At 40.3% G+C, this 17,971-nt stretch overlaps 1 protein-coding gene across 6 annotated transcripts in view; it reads left to right on the top strand.

Moving 5' to 3' along the window:
- Positions 1-17,971, top strand: part of ARHGEF7 (Rho guanine nucleotide exchange factor 7) — a gene marked incomplete at both ends in the record, with an annotated part of 105,141 nt that overhangs the window by 32,990 nt on the left and 54,180 nt on the right. For 4 of the 6 annotated variants that reach the window (XM_079537125.1, XM_079537124.1, XM_079537127.1 and 1 more), the window contains 3 exons: positions 7,871-7,955; positions 11,101-11,231; positions 13,587-13,788. In XM_079537125.1, coding sequence (XP_079393251.1) covers positions 7,871-7,955; positions 11,101-11,231; positions 13,587-13,788 — 418 coding nt within the window. Of the gene's footprint in view, positions 1-7,870; positions 7,956-11,100; positions 11,232-13,586; positions 13,789-17,971 lie in introns of those variants that run through there. The other 2 variants (XM_079537128.1, XM_079537129.1) reach the window with 2 other exon arrangements.

Genomic DNA, 17,971 nt, shown 5'->3' with positions numbered 1-17,971 from the left:
AAAAAAAAAAAGCCATGAAATGATATGCAGCTGTGATGTGTGGATTGCAAAGTAACATTAGATTCATTCACCTGTTTGTATATCAAGGCAGGAAGGAGTTTGCGGGTTCTCTTATGGCTACTTGAAAGTATGAAGCTTTCTTGTTGCAGGCAAGAAGGTGCAGATCTGCCTGTAAGCTTTACATAATACTTCAGGACATGGTGCATTTCCTCTAAACTGTAACTCGGGTGCTTGCATTCTCCATGCTGTTTCTTTGTGAGGGTGTTGGATGGAATTGGTATGAAAATAGGTGCCCAAAAAGGATCTGAAATAGAGGATATGGAAAGAATGACTTTTAAAAAGCAAAAAAGCTCAGCCACTGCAGTGACCTGCATCCATCCATCTGACAAGGACTGTGGAGTTGCAGTGGTCACTATTGCTACAGGCATCCTAGGAATGTAGAAGACCAAAATCTCCCATGTAATTTTTTTAAGCAATTACTAGTTATTTACAAACTGATTCAAACATACAAAGCCCTAAAAACACAACTGACTTGATTTGACCAGCTTTATCCTGCTGCATTGATTTGTATACATTCATATAAGGGAGAAGAAAATGGTTTTGAGTATAAGCAGCTATTCTCAGAATGAAAGGAACAGTCCTCGAGTAGATGTTAGCATTGTTCTCAGAGAAGCAGGAGCTAGAAACTGCCTTCTTTTCCTGCAGCCTATTTATTTTGAGAGGTCTCCTGGTAGTTCTGTGTGCTTTATTGTTTGCTTTGTCTGCTTGTTTATAAAATTTGGCCTGGGCTTCTTAATTATGGCACTACATTCAGTCCCATTTACAGCTTTGGCTTCTGCTCCGCTCACATCCTTCCGTGCTGTGTTAGTTTGTCATCTGTGATGTCTAAAACACTGAGATTAGAAGCCTTTATTATTATTTTTTTTAAGCCAAATATAGCTGATACACTGCAGTTTGTTTACAGCAGTGCTGTGCTGATAGGAGCTTCAGAAGCACTTGTATTCTGCTTTTATAGGGCTGGATGATATTGCTTTTGAAGAAGAAAATTTCTTTGACGTTCTAGAGAAAACTTGCTGCACTCTCTTGAGGCACTTCTGTGAGCTCACTGACATCCTCAAACTGAGGAAATAGTGTAGCTTGGGTTACTGAGCACCTGATCTCAGGCATCAGAAAATGGTATTATTTTGTACAGTGCTTTTTTTTACATACACGCGTGCTTGAGCCCTTCACTTGGCATGCACTGCAGTTTTTACTCCTCAGTTCCTTCAAATATCTTTAGTGTTTTTGTTGTTAGAAACTGGGAGATGGAGAGAGTGGATTTTTTTAGTTCTCACTTAGAGAAAGAAAAACAACTTAGAGTTCAGTAAAATAACCTTTACCTTTCTCTTGCGGTTTTCCCCCACTGTGTATAACTGTGTGACAGTGTCAGATGTGTTGGCAGTCTGTGCTGGATTGAGAGTTAGTTGCTCTTCCACTTGTGAAAGCAATAATGAAACTTCATAGCAGTGCTATCTGTATTTCCAAGCATGTAATTTGTAGGCTTTTTTAGTTAGGTTGTTTAGAGAGTATTCCTTGTGCATTTTGACCTGAATGTCCACAGCTGTGTTTCCTTATTTAGGAAAGAGCTTCACATAGTTCTTGTCTCTATATATGAGAAATAAAGGTGAGCTTTACCAGGCTGAGTCTTTCTTCAGGAATGCTTCTGTCTGAGTTTCCTTCCCTGCTGAGACAGCTCTCTTCATGGACACTGCATCTTGTTTAGCTGAAACAAAGGAGTTGCATAAGGATCCGTTCTAATCCGTTGTGTTGGCATTCACCAAGAAATCTCAGTTTTGGTGTCCTGATGAAATTTTGTTTGGTAGTTTCATTCCAGCAACTTCTATCTGGAGATCCAAGAGCGGGAGCTTCCTGAAGTCCGTGTGACTCCATCATTTACTAGTATTACATGTCACTAAATGACTCTCCTTTTCCACTCTGCTCCCCAGTGACAAGAGTTTATCAGTGCATAGTATCTTTTAAGATTCAAAATGTACAGGATAATTCAGGTGCTCAGGAGGATTGGACTCAGATGATCTTTCGAGGCCCCTTCCCATCCCTGACACTGTGATTTGAAAGTGAGTTAGGATGGGTAGTGATAGCTGTACTACTCATTTACCTGTGCAGGTAGAAATATGGAGCAAGTGCTCTGCTTGTAAATGAAAAACACATGCAGGTGTTGCTAGCACTCCTGTATTTATTTTTAAATTAAATATTTTTGGCTACTGCTAAAAGCCTGTACTTTACAGTACAAGGTTCTGTAACTTTCTTACTAAAAAATCCTTTTGGAATTCATTTGAAGATGCTAAATTGCCATGTTTTGTGTTTAAAAACATATAAATTTTGGGTAATCCCAGGAATTGTATAGCTCATCTTCAAAAAGGAATCTAATATTTCTGTGCAGATTGTTTGCCATGTAATTTTTTCTGGGGTTTGTGAAAACCTGTGTGTGCTTAGTTCTGGTGATGTTTAGATGTTGCCTTTGAAGCAGTGGCTTGGGTGGAATGTTGTATGGTGTTTGAAGTGAATCGTTAGTGCCTCGCAGCTGGCTGTGGGACAGAACGGAGATGGAGATGGAAAGCTTTAGTACATCTTCAGGAAATCTAAACAAAATTTCTTCAACCTTTATCCTTTTCAAATTTGTGTATTCAGATGAATGCGTGCCATCTGTACACACAGGTGTGCCACTTGTATATGCTTTTACTGCCAGTGCCTGCTCTAGTAGATAACAGGTTTTTAAAGTATTATTCATTGTAGAGATTAAAGCTATTTATGTGATGTGGTGCTCGTAGTACAATTAAGCTCTTTCGGTTTTGAGGAGTACGTTTATATGAGCAATAAATTTTATTTCAGATCTGAATCTTTATATGTTCTTTACCACCGAGTTTTGATTTCCCTCGTGAACTGTTACAAATAGCCCGGAAACCCCACGCTGCAGATCTGTTCTCCCAGTTATTTGTCTTACTTTTAATTTGTCAAACGACTTGATTTATTTAGCTTTCCCTTGTGCTGTGTATTACAGTTTGGGCGACTGTATGCATCATACAAATTTCCAGAATGCTGTAATCTTCTTCCCTTTCCCCCCTCCCCTTCCTCTCTGTTGTCATAGCTCCCTGCTTTCCTTATCTCCCCTTTTACTGCCGCAGCTTTCAGATGATAATTCCCTGCTCTCAACCAGCTGCTGCATAACGGCTGAGTGAGGCTGAGCTCCCTCACTGCTGACCCACCGTTGGAATGAACAAAGACATCGGTGCTTTGCCTGCAGGCTTACCTATGTGCTCTGGGTGTGTGAGGGTTAATCACGAGGAGGTGAAACACAGCCGTGGCCTTAGCGGCCCCTCGCCAGCTGCTGTGGGCAGGAGCACACCGGGGTAGTGGTGGAACTAAAAGAGTTGCTGGAGGGTCTTGTTTGTGAAGGTCACTATTTCCTCACTGGAAGATTTTTATTTTTTTTTCCTGCTTTTTCCCTGCTGTTCACTTCTCTGTGCTCCCATGGCCAAAAGCACTGTGGTCTGTCTGCCAGGAGCAGGTGGGATGACGCATTGCATGTGGTCATGCTGCTTGCTGCCAAACCCCGCAGGTGATGCAGAGACCCTGCTCATTTCCTTCCATTTCCTCCGGGGGAGCAAGCCAATGTTCTTCTAATCTTTTACACAGGGAGCCCTAGGCCACCAAGCTGAGCTAGGAAGTGTCCTGCTGGTTTGGAACACACAGCCTGGAGGTCATAGCTTGTTGTAGGGGTAGGTCAGTAGTGGCAGCCTATCTGTGATTCACAGATAGCAGGGCTGTCCCTAAATTAGCTGCTGTTGCTCACAGTGCTGGGCTTTAAAAAAAGCTGCCATCTATCTTCGTCAGATGTTTGAAATGTTAATGTCTGCTGAGAATCCTGTACAGTAAGTTTGAAGCATTAGTCTAGCAAGGAAATACATATTTAAAACAACCCTTTTATCTTCACCAGTATGTGAACTTGTCTTACTGTGAGACGCTCCTTTCCAGTAGATCATCCCCTAAGCTGTACTGGTGCATGTAATTCCTCCCCAGGTGCAGTATTCTATACTTGCACTTGTTAAACCTCGTCATGTTCCTCCCTGCCCAACTTCCCCATCTGTCCAGGTCTTGCTGAATGGTAGCACAGTCTTCAGGTGCATCAGCCAATCTTCTCAGCTTTTTATCATCAGCAGGCCTTGAAGATGGTTAATTTGAAAACAAGTCATTGCTGGACATTTTTGGTATTGCTTAGTTTGCTCTTACCTGACCTTATTTTCATTTTTTTTCTTTCTCTTATTCCTCTGCCAGTGTGTTTGTGACTTCAGTGGATACTGCTCCTCAGGAATATAAGGGATGAGTATTCCTGTATTGGTTTTATTTCATTAAGATTAGGTCATAAACACCTTTTGAACAGAGTTCTCCTCTCACCAAGGGCTGACAGCTCAAGTGGTTTAGAATGACCTGAGTTTATTACTGTGGCCCTTATTTATGCATTGGGATTTAAGTAGATGGATACAGAAGTCAGTTGTGCTGTGAAATGAGAGTATGGATTTAGTAGCTGGAAACCATTACATGGGTGAAATGGATCTCTGAGGCATTTAACTTGATGTTTAGGGAACATCACTAATGGGAAAATCAATATAGCTCCTATGAAATGAATTTAAGAACTGTCTAATTAATAGCCTCTAATACAATTATAAATGAAGAATTACCATCTAACATACATCTTCCTAAAGGGTATTTGCTGCATTGATACCTGCTCACGTTGTTTAACATTTCATTAATTGCTCAGGAGAGGCCATTATATAATTGACAGGAAAGTTTGCTTCCTGTTGAAATTTTTAGCTGCAGCAAATCTGCTGGCTGTGACCAAAAGGGCTGCTGTGCTCCTGGGGGTGCGTGTAGTGCTGCGCGTAATGCAAGGCAGTTTGGTCAGATCTGCTTTAGAATATAGCATGTGTCCAGGAGATTGATAGGTGAGATGTTGAAACACAGGAGAGGAGAGAGAATAACGTGAGAATGATGTTATTGACCTGTTTTCCTGTTCCTGAATAAGAGGTGTAAGGGGAATCAGTCTGCTCACCTTCTGGAGTTCATTGATTTCCAGTGAACTTTTATTAACTGTAAGGAGTTTCATAGCATAGTCCTGCTCTTACCTTCATTTAATACTTTATGTTTTATGTTATGTTATGCTTTACGTTAATACTTAAAAGGCATATTTGCTTGTGGTCACTTCTGTGGAATTTGAAATCAAAGGGCCGATGTTTATTTGCTTTAAATCGTTTGCTAGAAGGATTTGGCTTATCTGTGTCCTGGTGCAACGTGACTTATGCAGTTGCACAGTCACATCCTGACTGATGTTTTCCCTAAGTGTCGTGGGGGAAGGTAGGGGGTGGATGAATGGGAGGGTAAAACATCCTTGCAGGTGGTGTGTCTGCAGAGTTGTTTGCCTGTGCAGCAGGGAAAGATGCGCTGGAAGTATTTTTCCATGTGGACTTGCTTAGTGTCTGTATATGCCTGTCACACAATGTTTAAAAGACAGTGGAGTTATTCTCGAGCTAATATATTTTGTTTGCATATTTAGGTTCTAAGAGCTGTGGCAAGGATGTGCAAGTCTGAATTCATGCTATGTTTCTGCAGTTTGAAAAGTGGGTTATACTGCTGTCATGGGAAGTAATTTAATGTGCAGGCTTTGTTTTGGTAACGGTGTGCAATATGAAAATAACTGAGCTCATTACTCGCATCTCAAAATTCAGCCTTGGCTCTGTCAGTTGCCGAAGTACTGCATGGATGTCCTTCTGGCCATGCTGAAGGGAGAAGCTGCTGAGGGACTCAGATCCAGATGAGATGTTTCAAGGGTCAGCTCTTAGGTCTGCATGTAAATAGCAGGACGGAGACGGCAGTCCATCACACACGCAACTTATTGTGAAAACCTGCAGTTAACCCTTTTCTCTAGAAATCCCATGAAGCTCCTCATGAAACCTCTTGAGATAATTTCGTTTAGTTGGAGGGGCTTTTTGGGTGTACTATGAAATCAGCATGAGGATGTCGTGGCCCTTTCATTAAAAAATAAACGACCTACTGGCTGTGACAGTGCCGAGGCTTCCTGTTGGAATGGCTCTATATAAAACCACAAGGAAGCAAACATTTCTCTTATCCTCTCATTGTGCTGCTTCCTGTGAGGCAGATTGGATGCACACCCTGGATACAGGCATTTTTTACGACCTCAAACACATTGTAAGGCCCAATCAGCTCCTCCTGGGTCCCTCATAGTCCCAGCACAACAGGAAACGGGGCACACTCGCATCCTGCTGTGCTTCACTTAGCTGGCCTGGCAGAGCCCTGGCTGAAACCAAGCTCAGAATGAAGGTGAGCTGAAAATGTAGTTGTGATTATGATTATTTCTTACATTTCTGTAAGTTTTAGCTATAGTTTATAATGTTTTTATTAAATGTACCTTTTTACTAATTCTCTCCCCCTCTGCCTGACCCCTTCCCCCCAGTACCTTTCTGATTCAACGTCCATGCAGGTGCCTGTGTCTATTTCCATTCTTTTTTAGGCTCAGGGCCACTGTTTCAAATACTCTTTACAAGTACTCCTTTGAACTATCTGTAGCACAGTGAAACTTGGTGGAAGTTATCTGACTTAGTTAACGCAAGCGGGAACTGCTCGGTGCCTGTCAGCTCTGCCTGTGACCATGGGATCCTCGGGCTGTCTGCCAATTGGGAGATGCTAGCAGCAGATGATCCTTTGGTGTTTGTCAGCCTGTGATGTGGTTACTTTTAAAAGCTTCCACGAAAGCTTTCACTGCTCCATTTCAGCTGCTTCCCAATGCTCCGTTCTCTCTCCTGGGGCAGCAACCTCTCCGTCCTGTAGGCTGCTGGAGGATGGGTGCGGGGCTGTGGATCTGCCGGTGGGATGTGGCTATGATCAGGAAAAGAGCCAAGTTCTTGCTGACTTTTTTAGTTAACGGTTGGGACACTGCAGGAAACTGATTTTTTTGTTTGTTTGTTTGTTTGTTGGTTGTTTTTTTTTGTTTCTGAAATTAGTTGGGACAACAGTGATAGCTGCCTTTTTGCTGTCCTCTTTCTAATCTTACACAAGGGAATACTGTTACTCCTTTGAATCAATGCAGAATCAGTTGCAAGAGCTATTTTCGTGACATTTTGGATGAGCGTTTTCATTACCTCAGGCAAATATTATGAATTTTCTCTTTTTCTCCCCTTGAAAATCCAGATGTTTAACGTCATCACTGCATGCTTGCAAGCTACTAGCATGTTTTCTACAAGATAGTTTGAGGTTTGAGTCTGCTTCCTGCAGTTAAAAAATAAAATCATCCTCAGCTTTCATCATCCCTTCCCTTCCCAAAACGCATTCCAATTATATAACCTATCCAGCAATGTAGAATTCATTGACTTCAAGGAATACTGTTTTCATCTCTGTCTTGTAGAATAAAGGAGTGTGTATGCTGCTGTAATATTTTAAAAGTATGTTATGAACAGTTGGGTACAGTGCTTGTGAGTTCCTACAGAATAAGAAGAGTGCGCTGAGAGGGTAGTGCAGCACTCTGAACTTCTTTTTGCCAGAATCACACTTGATATCTTTAGCTTTTATTTTCTTCCTTTCTTTTTGACTCAAATTCATCTGTTCCTAAGTTTTATTTCTATTGAAAAACAAGTTTTTTAAAAAAGGGGAAGAGAACCCCACAGTTTGATGGATCTATGACTGCCACCTGAAGACTGATCACCTTGAACAGGAAATAGCTCCTCCAGTTATGGTTTGCATAAGGACAGAAATGCTTTGTTTAAATGGTTCCACGACTTAATGTACGTTCTTCTGTTTTCAGACTTTCGATGCAAATGACCTGTATCAGGGTCAGAACTTCAGCAAAGTCCTCAGCTCTCTGGTTGCTTTAAATAAGGTGACTGCAGGTAAGTGCAGCTTACTCTTTTGGTGCTCTCTTCCCTTGTGTTCAACTTGCAGCAATGTATGTTTATGCCCGCTGCTATACTTAGGATAAAATAAGCATCTGCAGCCTTATAGAGGTGTGTTTCTTTTTCTGTTGTTGCATCTTGTTGTTAAAGCTTTACCAGTGGCCCTGTGGATTCTGTAGTCTCTTCTTCTGCAGCAGGAAGTTCTGCAGTGAATCTAAGAGTGAGCCTTTAAGCTAGCAGTAGCTCTTAGAAATCAAGGACCTTTGTTTAATAGTGCTATTAGTATCGTGTCCCCCTTATGGTATATCTCTGGTCCATTACTGAAGAGTTATTTTTTTTGTTTATTGTTTTTCTTACGTCAGGTATGACTTCTGCAAACAAATTATTAGGGCTAGTGAATGGGCATGGAGTAATATCATTCAGTTCTTTTGAAGCTGCTTATACTACTGCTTCTCATCTTAACTTAGAGCGGAAATGTTGATTGCTTTCAGTGCATCTTTAAAGCTGCTGCTTCACACTGACCATAGCAGTCTTCACGAGGAGGGGAAAGTGTGTCTGATCCAAACATCAGTTGAGTAATATCCACATCAAAAAGTCACTATTGCAGGTGGTCTTAGAAGGGACCCCGACTGGTTCATTTCATGGAAGTAGAGAGGTGGTAGTGTTGATATGGAAATCAGAAATTAAAGCCAGGTGTTTGTGCCTCTTTTATAGAAGCAAAAAGGACTGCATAAGTCTTCTTGACCAGCTGTTCCTCCCAATGGTTTTCTTGGTGACTGTAGGCCTTTTGGACTGTAAATATCCTAAGTCTAGTATTGGAAGATGGCTTTCAGATCTGGGTCTGCATGAATTACATGGATACACAGATTCTAGAGATAGATCTTTGCACAGCAGAAGGAGTGTGAGTAGTGAGCCTGAAGACTGACTGATGAAAGGCTAAGTATGTACTCTCCATTGAGTTCTTTAACTTCAGGAGGGGTAAGTTCAAGGGACCGGTTATCTTCTGTAGATGGATAAGGGGAGAGGAACTGGTACAGGGAAGATGAGATAACTGTGAAGAAGTGTTACAAACCCTGGAAATGTTTGGATAGATGGAAGATTCTGTGAAAACTAACGGATTAAATATTTATCTAACATGCAGACTCTGTTGCTAGAGAAGATTCTTGATTTTTTTTTTTTTTTTTTATTATTTTTTTTTTAAACTTTCCTGGACAATAATCCTTTTGGAAGCATGGATTAAGAATAAAGTTATGACTTTCAAGTGAAGTCCATGATCTTGTCCCATTTTTCTCCAAGCAGTTTATGAAAACGAATTTGAAGATTCTTTCTGTAGTGGACTATAATCACCACTATTTGTATTAATAGTTTGTTTTAATACGGTGGCCTCAAGTGCTTTTAGGAAGGCGACTTCAAAGAGGGAAGTTTTTATGACTTTGGTGCGTGATTATACTATCTTTACAAAATACTTAAGTTAAAATGGTAGTTTTAGTCTTGCACTATTTGAGTAATAAGTTTACCCTTCAAAAAATATATAAATGCAATGACTAATTTAAAATTATATACCCAAATAAGGTAATAATTGTAGGCATAGGGCACCCTCTGCCAGCATTTTTCTCCTGTGCTCATTGCTCATCTCAGTCTGGTCCTTCTCCTGCATTTTAGCTGCTGTTAGATGCTGTACTGTTGAAAGGCATTCTCTTTGAGATTAATAGAGTTGTCCCATTGGATTTGATGTGAAACAGCAGATGTACGTTGTTCATCTAACTCTGTGTGGAATGGAACCTGCTTGTGTCACTTTTCTATACCAAAAATAACCAGGATTGTGTAATCACAGTTTGTTTTAGTCTCAAAGCAGCCAAACAAGGGAATATGGTTGTCTGTGTACCTCTAATGTAGGTCAAATGCTGCTGGAGGTGCACAGCAAGCTGCTAGGAGGGATTAGCAGGCCTAAAAATTAGGAGAGCAGGTAGGATGGGAGACGTGCAGCCTCGTGGTGTCCAAGGTTGGGACACGCGGCTTATAGGGCTCCTTGAAGCTCAGATGCTCACTCAGTTTTGTTATGTATGGAAAACATGAGGGAAAAGGATGAGATGTGGTGTACAGGCAAAGGAGCAACGTTTGCCTGCTTTAACGTGCCTTGTGTGTAAGGGCCATGAGAGCATTCCTCATCCACAGGCCTGGCTGTGAGGGCTGGGGGCTGGCTGAGAACTAGTGCAGCTGAAAGCAGCCCCATCTCCTTGTAATGCCGGATGGAGCTCCATGTGGATTTCTGTGGTGGGACTCTGGCACCCACCAGGTGCCTAGAGAAGATGCTAATGCACAGCTAATGCCTTGCTTGAGCTGAGCCCCTGCCTTGCTAATACACAGCTCTACCCCCATCATGGGTAGGCTGATGGTGGGAGGGCCCAACTGATCACCTCCTACTGCCCTGATACCCAGTAGGGTGGCAGAATGAGCCCAGCCTTGCTCATTCATGACAGCCCCTCGCTGTCAGCCCTTTGGAGAGGATACATCACAGATGATGCGGGCTTATTTTGTTTGTTTTTTTGAGAGAGAAGCTAGTGAAAGAGTGGAAATGTTGTTGTGGGTTTTTTTTTTTGGAGCGGGGAGGACGATGCTGGTGTTCTTTCCTTCAAGCAAGCAGCTTTCTTCCTATTCTGCTATTCCCTCCTGCCCTCAAAGAAGAAGAAATAGCTGATCTGGCAAAAAGGATGGGAGAGGAACGTAGGAAGACAGTGGAAAGAATGCTCTAATTGAGAAGGAGATGGTGGTGGGGAAGAATTAAGAAACAGATGTGGCTGGCTTTACTTCAAGCAGATTCTATGCATTTGAATTTCTTAGCCACTAGCTAAAATGATGTTGGTTAATTACCTTTAAAAAGACTGGTAGTAGGTAGGAATGGAGAAATGCAATCCTAACCCTCCTCTTCCTAAGCTCAAATTGTTTTCCTGTCTGTACGTGAAAGAAGCTGAGAGTGTCTGGATTTCAGATCATACTGTTGCTTTAACTTTTTAAAACTGGAGTAATTGAGCAGCTACGGATACCTTAAGCCTGCTTTAAGCATGTGAGTTGTTCAGAAGTAAGCAGAAAGTTACGTGCAGATCTCTCAAATTCTAATTGTTGCTTTGTGTTCCTTCCCCAGACATAGGGCTGGGCAGTGACTCTGTATGTGCACGTCCCTCATCTCATCGGATAAAATCTTTTGATTCTCTGGGATCTCAGTCTTTACACAGTAGAACTTCAAAGCTCTTTCAGGGCCAGTATCGGAGTTTGGTAAGTTCTGTAATTCAGATGTGCTGAGATGTGCTTTTTAATTTTTTTTTTTCCTTTTTACTTAATTTATAAATAAACAATTGTGTAACAAACAACTGATTACTGTTTTTCTTATTTTACCCCTGGATTTCAAGCCTGTGAAGTTCTGTTTCTGCAGCTTTTCTTACGATGTTCTGAAGTACATGCAGCTATCTGTGACCTTCTAGGGTAGTGGTTTTTTTTTTTCTTGGTGATTTTTTGCCTTTGTTTTTTCCCTTTATTGATTACCACTCCACGTTGTTTGCACAGAGTGTTTTGCAGCATTTATTTCATAGTCTGAAGTATAAGGTCTTTTTTAAAGGCAAAATCCTGTGTTTGTCACTGGTTGTACTCTCTCTGAGTTTAGGGAAGATTAACGAAGTACCATCCTTGCTGAGGTCTGAATATCTTTCTAGTGTTGGCAATACTGGTAGTTGTTCCTGTTTACCATTATGTTTCAAGATGAATCTTTCGAACAGCCTTCAGGTAGTGGAGTGGCATGGGCAGTTGCTTCACACTGCAGCCTTAATCAGGGTGGGGTATTATGTTGAAACTAATTGTGATGAAAGGTGCTTTTAGCAACTAAAAGCTTGGTAAGGAAGGTTCCAAACTGTAAACTGCTTTCTTTTTTCATGCTTAAAGGGGGCTATTTTGAACTATGTGATGACTGTTGTATGGAACTTTAACACGGTGTTATGTGTGGCTTGCTGTGTTTTCTCTGCTGTAGCAGAGCCTATACAAGTTCTCGCCCTAGGCCACTAATTCCAGCTCCCACTGTGCTGTTCACCACCCACTCTGTTTTGCTGATGCAACCATTTGTAGGACTAGCTGTTAGCTGGAAAACTGAAATAACAAGCTTTAAGAATTTGTATCAGATCTGAACAGTTGTGCAGACAATTGCAAAGGGATGGAGAAGCTCAAGAATGAGAAGAAAGCTGGTGACCAAAATAAGGAAAATACATCATTTGGTTTTGCTGCTTTAGATAATTAGTTTGGAACTGTTCTCACCAAATATGTTGCTCATTTGATTCTGCTGAGGAGCCACTCTGATAAAGTGAATTGGTTGTAGTTGATATAACTATGCAGTGTTGCTGCTCATTTTGTGACTTTCTGCTGTTTACTAATCTTGCTAAGCAGTTTTACCAAGTGAAAACACATGACATACAAGCGGAGGGCTAAGGCAGAGATAATTGTTTTGAATCTGTGGCAATATAATCATCAGACATTTTGCAACTTAGAATATTGTGAGGCTTTCTGTATATTTTCAAACTAAGCTGAGGTGTTGTATGTAACGATGAAAAAAAAAATGGGCAAGGTAAGTATTTTAATCTCCTCAACTGCATAGCAAACATGTAAGTGGAATTCTGTTAACCTGGAGACCTGAGTAGGATCACTTACACAGAGATTTTCTCACATGTTACATTTTTTTTTGTTATACAGGAGCTAGCATTACTGTGTAAAGATGTGTGTGTTTAGTAATCTTATTCTCTCAGTTACAGTGCAGTGGTTTGTATTTGGATTACTAAAAGCTGTTCAAGTATTTAGCTTTTTTAGCTTTTTTAAAGCATAGTAGTTCATCCTAATTCTACATTGCTACAGGTAGCCAAGAACAAAATGCTGAGTTTGAACATTGTTCACTTGAAAGTAGCTGTGAGCATTTAGTTATTATAGAACAAGAAACCTCCTCATTTTTATAAGCATATGTGTACATGGACAGCTGCAAGCTGAATGTGCATCAGATTCTATTCTAACCTTGCAGCAATTGATTTTGTGAGTAGTTATTTGATACAGATTGCTTAACTGATTCTTAGGCTTTCTGAAAGAAAACAGTCTTCCTCTGTGGGCAGGCCACTGTGACTTGCACATTCTAGGGAAGGGAAGCTTTAAGTTGCAAACTGTATTTGCTATCCAGCAGTAAAGGTTCTGAGTCAAACCTAACTCAGGACCACCACTCCTGATCTGGAATGAGTTAGAAAACTCTCTGATATAAAACTGTTGCATCTTTGTATCTGCAAAAGGCATTTTCAGTTTATGCTATATAGAGAAAAGAGTTGTGTTTTTTGTTTTAGTAGGAACTACTCTCATTTTTTAGTTCTGTTTCCCCATTTTGATTTGAAGAGGCTGTAATAAAGTGATAAACTCTTGGGACTTGCAGGTATCAAGAAATGAAAATGAGACACACCAGAAATGGCAGATCATCCCTTGCAAATCCTTAGAATAAAAATATGCAGGAGATGCGTGTTTTGGGGGAAGAGGGCAGGAACTATTTGTATAAATGCTTCTGTTAATGAAATAATCGTTTAAATGTCTAAAGTTATCCTTCTGTATTCCTACTAGGACATGACAGATAACAGCAACCATCAGTTGGTGGTGAGAGCAAAATTTAATTTTCAGCAGACAAATGAAGATGAACTTTCTTTTTCAAAAGGAGATATTATTCATGTAACAAGAGTGGAAGAAGGAGGCTGGTGGGAAGGAACTCTAAATGGCAAAACAGGGTGGTTTCCAAGTAACTACGTACGAGAAATAAAATCAAATGGTGAGTTTTAAAGGAGATTGTATTTATACAATTCTTTATTTTGGGTAGAGGTGGGTAGTTGATTTAAAAACTGTACTGTTTTAAGTTTCAGCTTGACTGTATTTACTGAAGTTCAGTCATGGAACACATTAGTGCTTAGGAACTCGTGCTCCTTGTCCAGTTTACTATGTGGATCACTCCAGGAGTTTAAGTTTACAGTAAGCATGCAGAGAACTTCCATGTTCTTTTGTCTGTCTCTCTTTTGCAGTTGGATTGCTTTGACTTTCTAGAATGCTAGATTTTGTCTCTAATGTTGATATGCTTTGAATTGGTGCTTTGGGTTTAAGTAGTAAGGGATTTCCTACAAATATCAAAAAAAAAAAAAAAAAAAAAAAAAAAAAGAAAAAAAAAGAAAAGAAAAAAGAAAAATGGAGGCATGAAGCAAACAGAAGCGTGTCATTCCTGGAGGAAAAATCCCTAGTTCTACTGAAACCTTCATAGAGACAGTTTCTTTTTTTTTAGGCAATGTATTTGTGATGTTTTTTATCTTTATTGTTCCCATGTCTTCCTCTCTTCTTTGTACAAGCCATGCTCTTACACCAATCCTAGATGCTGAAAATCGTGTGGTGAGGGTGCCTTCTGTGAATGTCGTCTTCATGACTAAATATCAGAACAGACTTTTTTAACCTACTTGAACATTGATGTGGGTGACATGATCTACTTTTTGTCTCTTCCCTGTCTTTACTTGCTTTTGTTGACTGGAAACAAACCTTTTGCTCTACCCCAAGAAGCTCTGTAGCTTTGCCAGTGTAACCTTGTCATAGCTCCAACCAAAACAAATCTTTCTGGCCCTGCTGAAACCTTGGGGTGACTACTTTTTAGGCAGCTAAGACAGATGCTTAGTTGCTACCTCAGGCTGTGAGGTTAAAACCCTGTTTTAAAATGTATTCTTCTTTCTCTTGTACCCTCTTACATTTTTTTTCCTCTTCTTCCTGATTGCAGAATGTTGGAGTCTCAAATATCTGCACCTCTGTGTTTATTTTCAACTAGATTCTCTTAGATGTACTCAGGATATCTGTAGTGTTGTGGCAGTCTTTCAGCCGTGATGAATGTTTTTTCCCATTGTTACTCACGTAAAGCATTGCTGCATAGATCTTGTTTGAACTGCATCGGTTCTGATGTCATCAGACTCTGGAGATTGGAACCTGGGTCAGCCAGAAGGCTCCAGAATTGAAATAGCTTTTAACAGTGAGCATGCAAGAACCAAAAGCTGCCAGCAACTGGAAGGAAGGTTGTTACAGTCTCTTGAGAATACTTGACACGGGTAAAGTGACTTTTCTAAGCAGGAAAGCCAGAAAGCTATGAAGCTGAGCTTAGTACAAAGTACAGTCCTTGCCAGTTCTTGCAGCCCTTCCTGATACCTGATTTCTAGGGCCAAAATGAACTGCTTCAAGGATTAAACATTCACTTCTCACCAATGGAAGAGTTCTCTGCTAAGATCTTCATTTCGCTGTGCTCTGTAGGCATGTTTCCTATGCTATCTTCTACTTCTGTAAGGCTGCTTGCATTCTTGGAGCACTTTGTGCTGATTCCTTTCTCTGGAAGGGAGTAAGTGCTGATTTGTAATAGTGCTAGCACAGTATGCTAGCTGATATGTGTATGATACTTGTAATGAGTGGTTGTAGAAAAGATAATGAGATTTTTGAGCAAAACATGGCATTCAGTTTTCTCATGCTAAACGATGACTTGGTAAACTTTGAGGAAATAAATTTGATTGGGATAGGAAAGGATTTTTATTTTGCAAACAAGACACTATCACGTTTAAAGGCTTGCTTTTTTAAATTTCAGAATGGAAAGGAAAAAAAAAAACTTGCTTGAAATTTGGTACTTAAGATCAAACATGTGAGTAAAAGAATAACTGAAGTAGTAGGGTTTTCTTTTTCCAGGTATATGCCTACACTGTAAGGAAGAGATGGTCTGTTTTTTCTCTTCATCTGTTCTATGCATGCTTTCAGTTTCCACTTTTCAAACTCTCACATCTTGTCCTTTTTAGTGTTCTCTGATTGCTAGTCAGAAATATTTTAGAATGTGAGGACTTACTTTCGTACTGCTGTGATGTTGCACGTGACAGGGTGAAAGATTCATACTATCAAAGTTTATTAGATATTTGATGCTATGGCTTTAGTGAGCTTTTTCCTTGCACAGAGCCAGGAGAGAATGTGAAGGCTTACGTGGAGCTTTGTGTCTTATATTGCTGGCCCTGTCTTGCACAGGAGAAAGATTAGGAGATTTAGAGAGCTGTGGGTTACCTTTCGATGAAAGAAATAGTATTTAGCCAGAACACGAAGCACTTCTCTTAGCAACTGGCATTAGCCAATCAGTTTTATAGAAGAATTCACATGGTAGCTTTCTGGGTTTTATCACCGTAACCCATTTAATGGCATGATTATGCAAACAGGAATATAGCTTTGAAGAATGACATATGGTGTCACAAACATTTTTCTAATTCTTCAAAGAAATTAATGTTATTACTGTCTAGCCTCTATTCAGTTACGCTCTCTTGACAGTTAATGTTGGTTGCAGGCCCAGTACAAATTACTGTTAATAGTTCTTCTGCCGTGGGAAAAGTCAGTATGGAAAAGCAAAGTGCATCTGGTGGTCCCATCCTGTGCTGCATGAGGAATGGACAAATACTCTTGCAGCTTAGTGAAAGAAAACAAGAATGCTGGTTTTCCTCTTCCCACCCATGCATACTTGGAGGGATATTTTCTTCTTCTTTCAAGTTATATTCTACAAGCAAAAATTGATTAGAGTAATACTTGAGTGGGTGCTTGTTTGGTTTGAATTTGGTCCTGTGCTGTCCGTACTGCATTTTCAGTGCTGATGTAACAGGTTTATGTAGGGACTAAAAGGCTAAAAGACAAGTAGGCAGAAGGAAAGAACATTTTGTATGGGGAAGCCTGATTAGGACACACTCGAAAAATTACAGCTTTCAGTGCTTTGAGAAGCAGCACTTAGGTGTTGGAATGGGTAAGATGCTAGGGTTTAACTAACGTTACTGAAACCTATGGATTTTGTGGCTTAAGGCCTTTATATGTTCCCAATATGTTGGATGTGGGTCACACCTGCTTGAAATGTTTATCAGGTTATGCTGCATGTTTGTGAAAGTACTCTGATGCTCTATCATAAAGAGTAACAGACAGTTATTTTTGTTTATGCTGAGAAACTGATATCTTACGTGCAAGATCAGGATTTTCTTCTCTGTAACACACTGTGTAATAGAGCTAATTGCAACAAGACTTTTATTCCTCCTTATGAAGCAAGGCAGTGCTTAGAGGCAGGATACCAGACACGATAGATGGACTGATTTACTGTGCCTAATTCTTTTTCCACAATAGAAGCAGCCTTTGTGTTCTACAAGCTGAACGTTGATTATGGCTGTTCAGGCAAAAGGATTCTAATGCATGATTCTTTTTCGCGTCTTCTCTTTAAACCTGAATTTAATCTTGTGTGTGGATAACTGAGTCAGCTGAGCAGCTGGTAACATAAATTACTGTTTATTTCAGCAAAATTTTCCTATCTTCAGCAGCTTAGGAAAGGAATAATGTTAGATAAGAGATATATTTTTACATCCTTTAAGATGACGAAGTAACCAGTATTCTATGACCAGTCAATTTGCTCCAGAATAGCAAGGGTCAGACATCTATATTGTGACATAGTTCAGTAACAAGTACTTACCTTTCTGCTCGAGTATATCAGTTTCATCGGCTCTTACTTTCATGTTTTTTGGCAAGTGGAAAACCTTCAGGTTTTTAGTGAGTCTGAAAGTCACTATAAATTGCAGAATCAGATGGGAGCTCCCACAGAGAATGAAAATAAATCACCTATGTGCAAATGACACGTTGGTCATTCAGTGCAATGAAGCAAGTTGCAATTGTCCCATAAATGAGCAGCATTCTACATAAATATGTAAATAAGTAGCTGGGTATAGAGTGTTAACTTAGATGTTTATTTTGCATAGACTGTGTGATCACAAATCTGCTTGGGTTTTTGGGTGGCAGTAGCCGTCATTTGGAATTACTTGATTGCATAGCAAAGCACCTGGTGAGAGCATCAGTATTTCCAGCTGCATTGCTGGGAGCTAATGGGATTTTGTGCTCTGTCAGCTTACAGCTGACTTGAGGTGGGGGTTCTTCACCAAGAA

This window comes from Tetrao urogallus, assembly GCF_951394365.1.
Source record: "Tetrao urogallus genome assembly, chromosome: 1".
Taxonomy (NCBI): Eukaryota; Metazoa; Chordata; class Aves; order Galliformes; family Phasianidae; genus Tetrao; species Tetrao urogallus.
The sequence above is the reverse complement of the archived record's forward strand: the minus strand, read 5'-3'. Positions and strand labels throughout refer to the sequence as shown.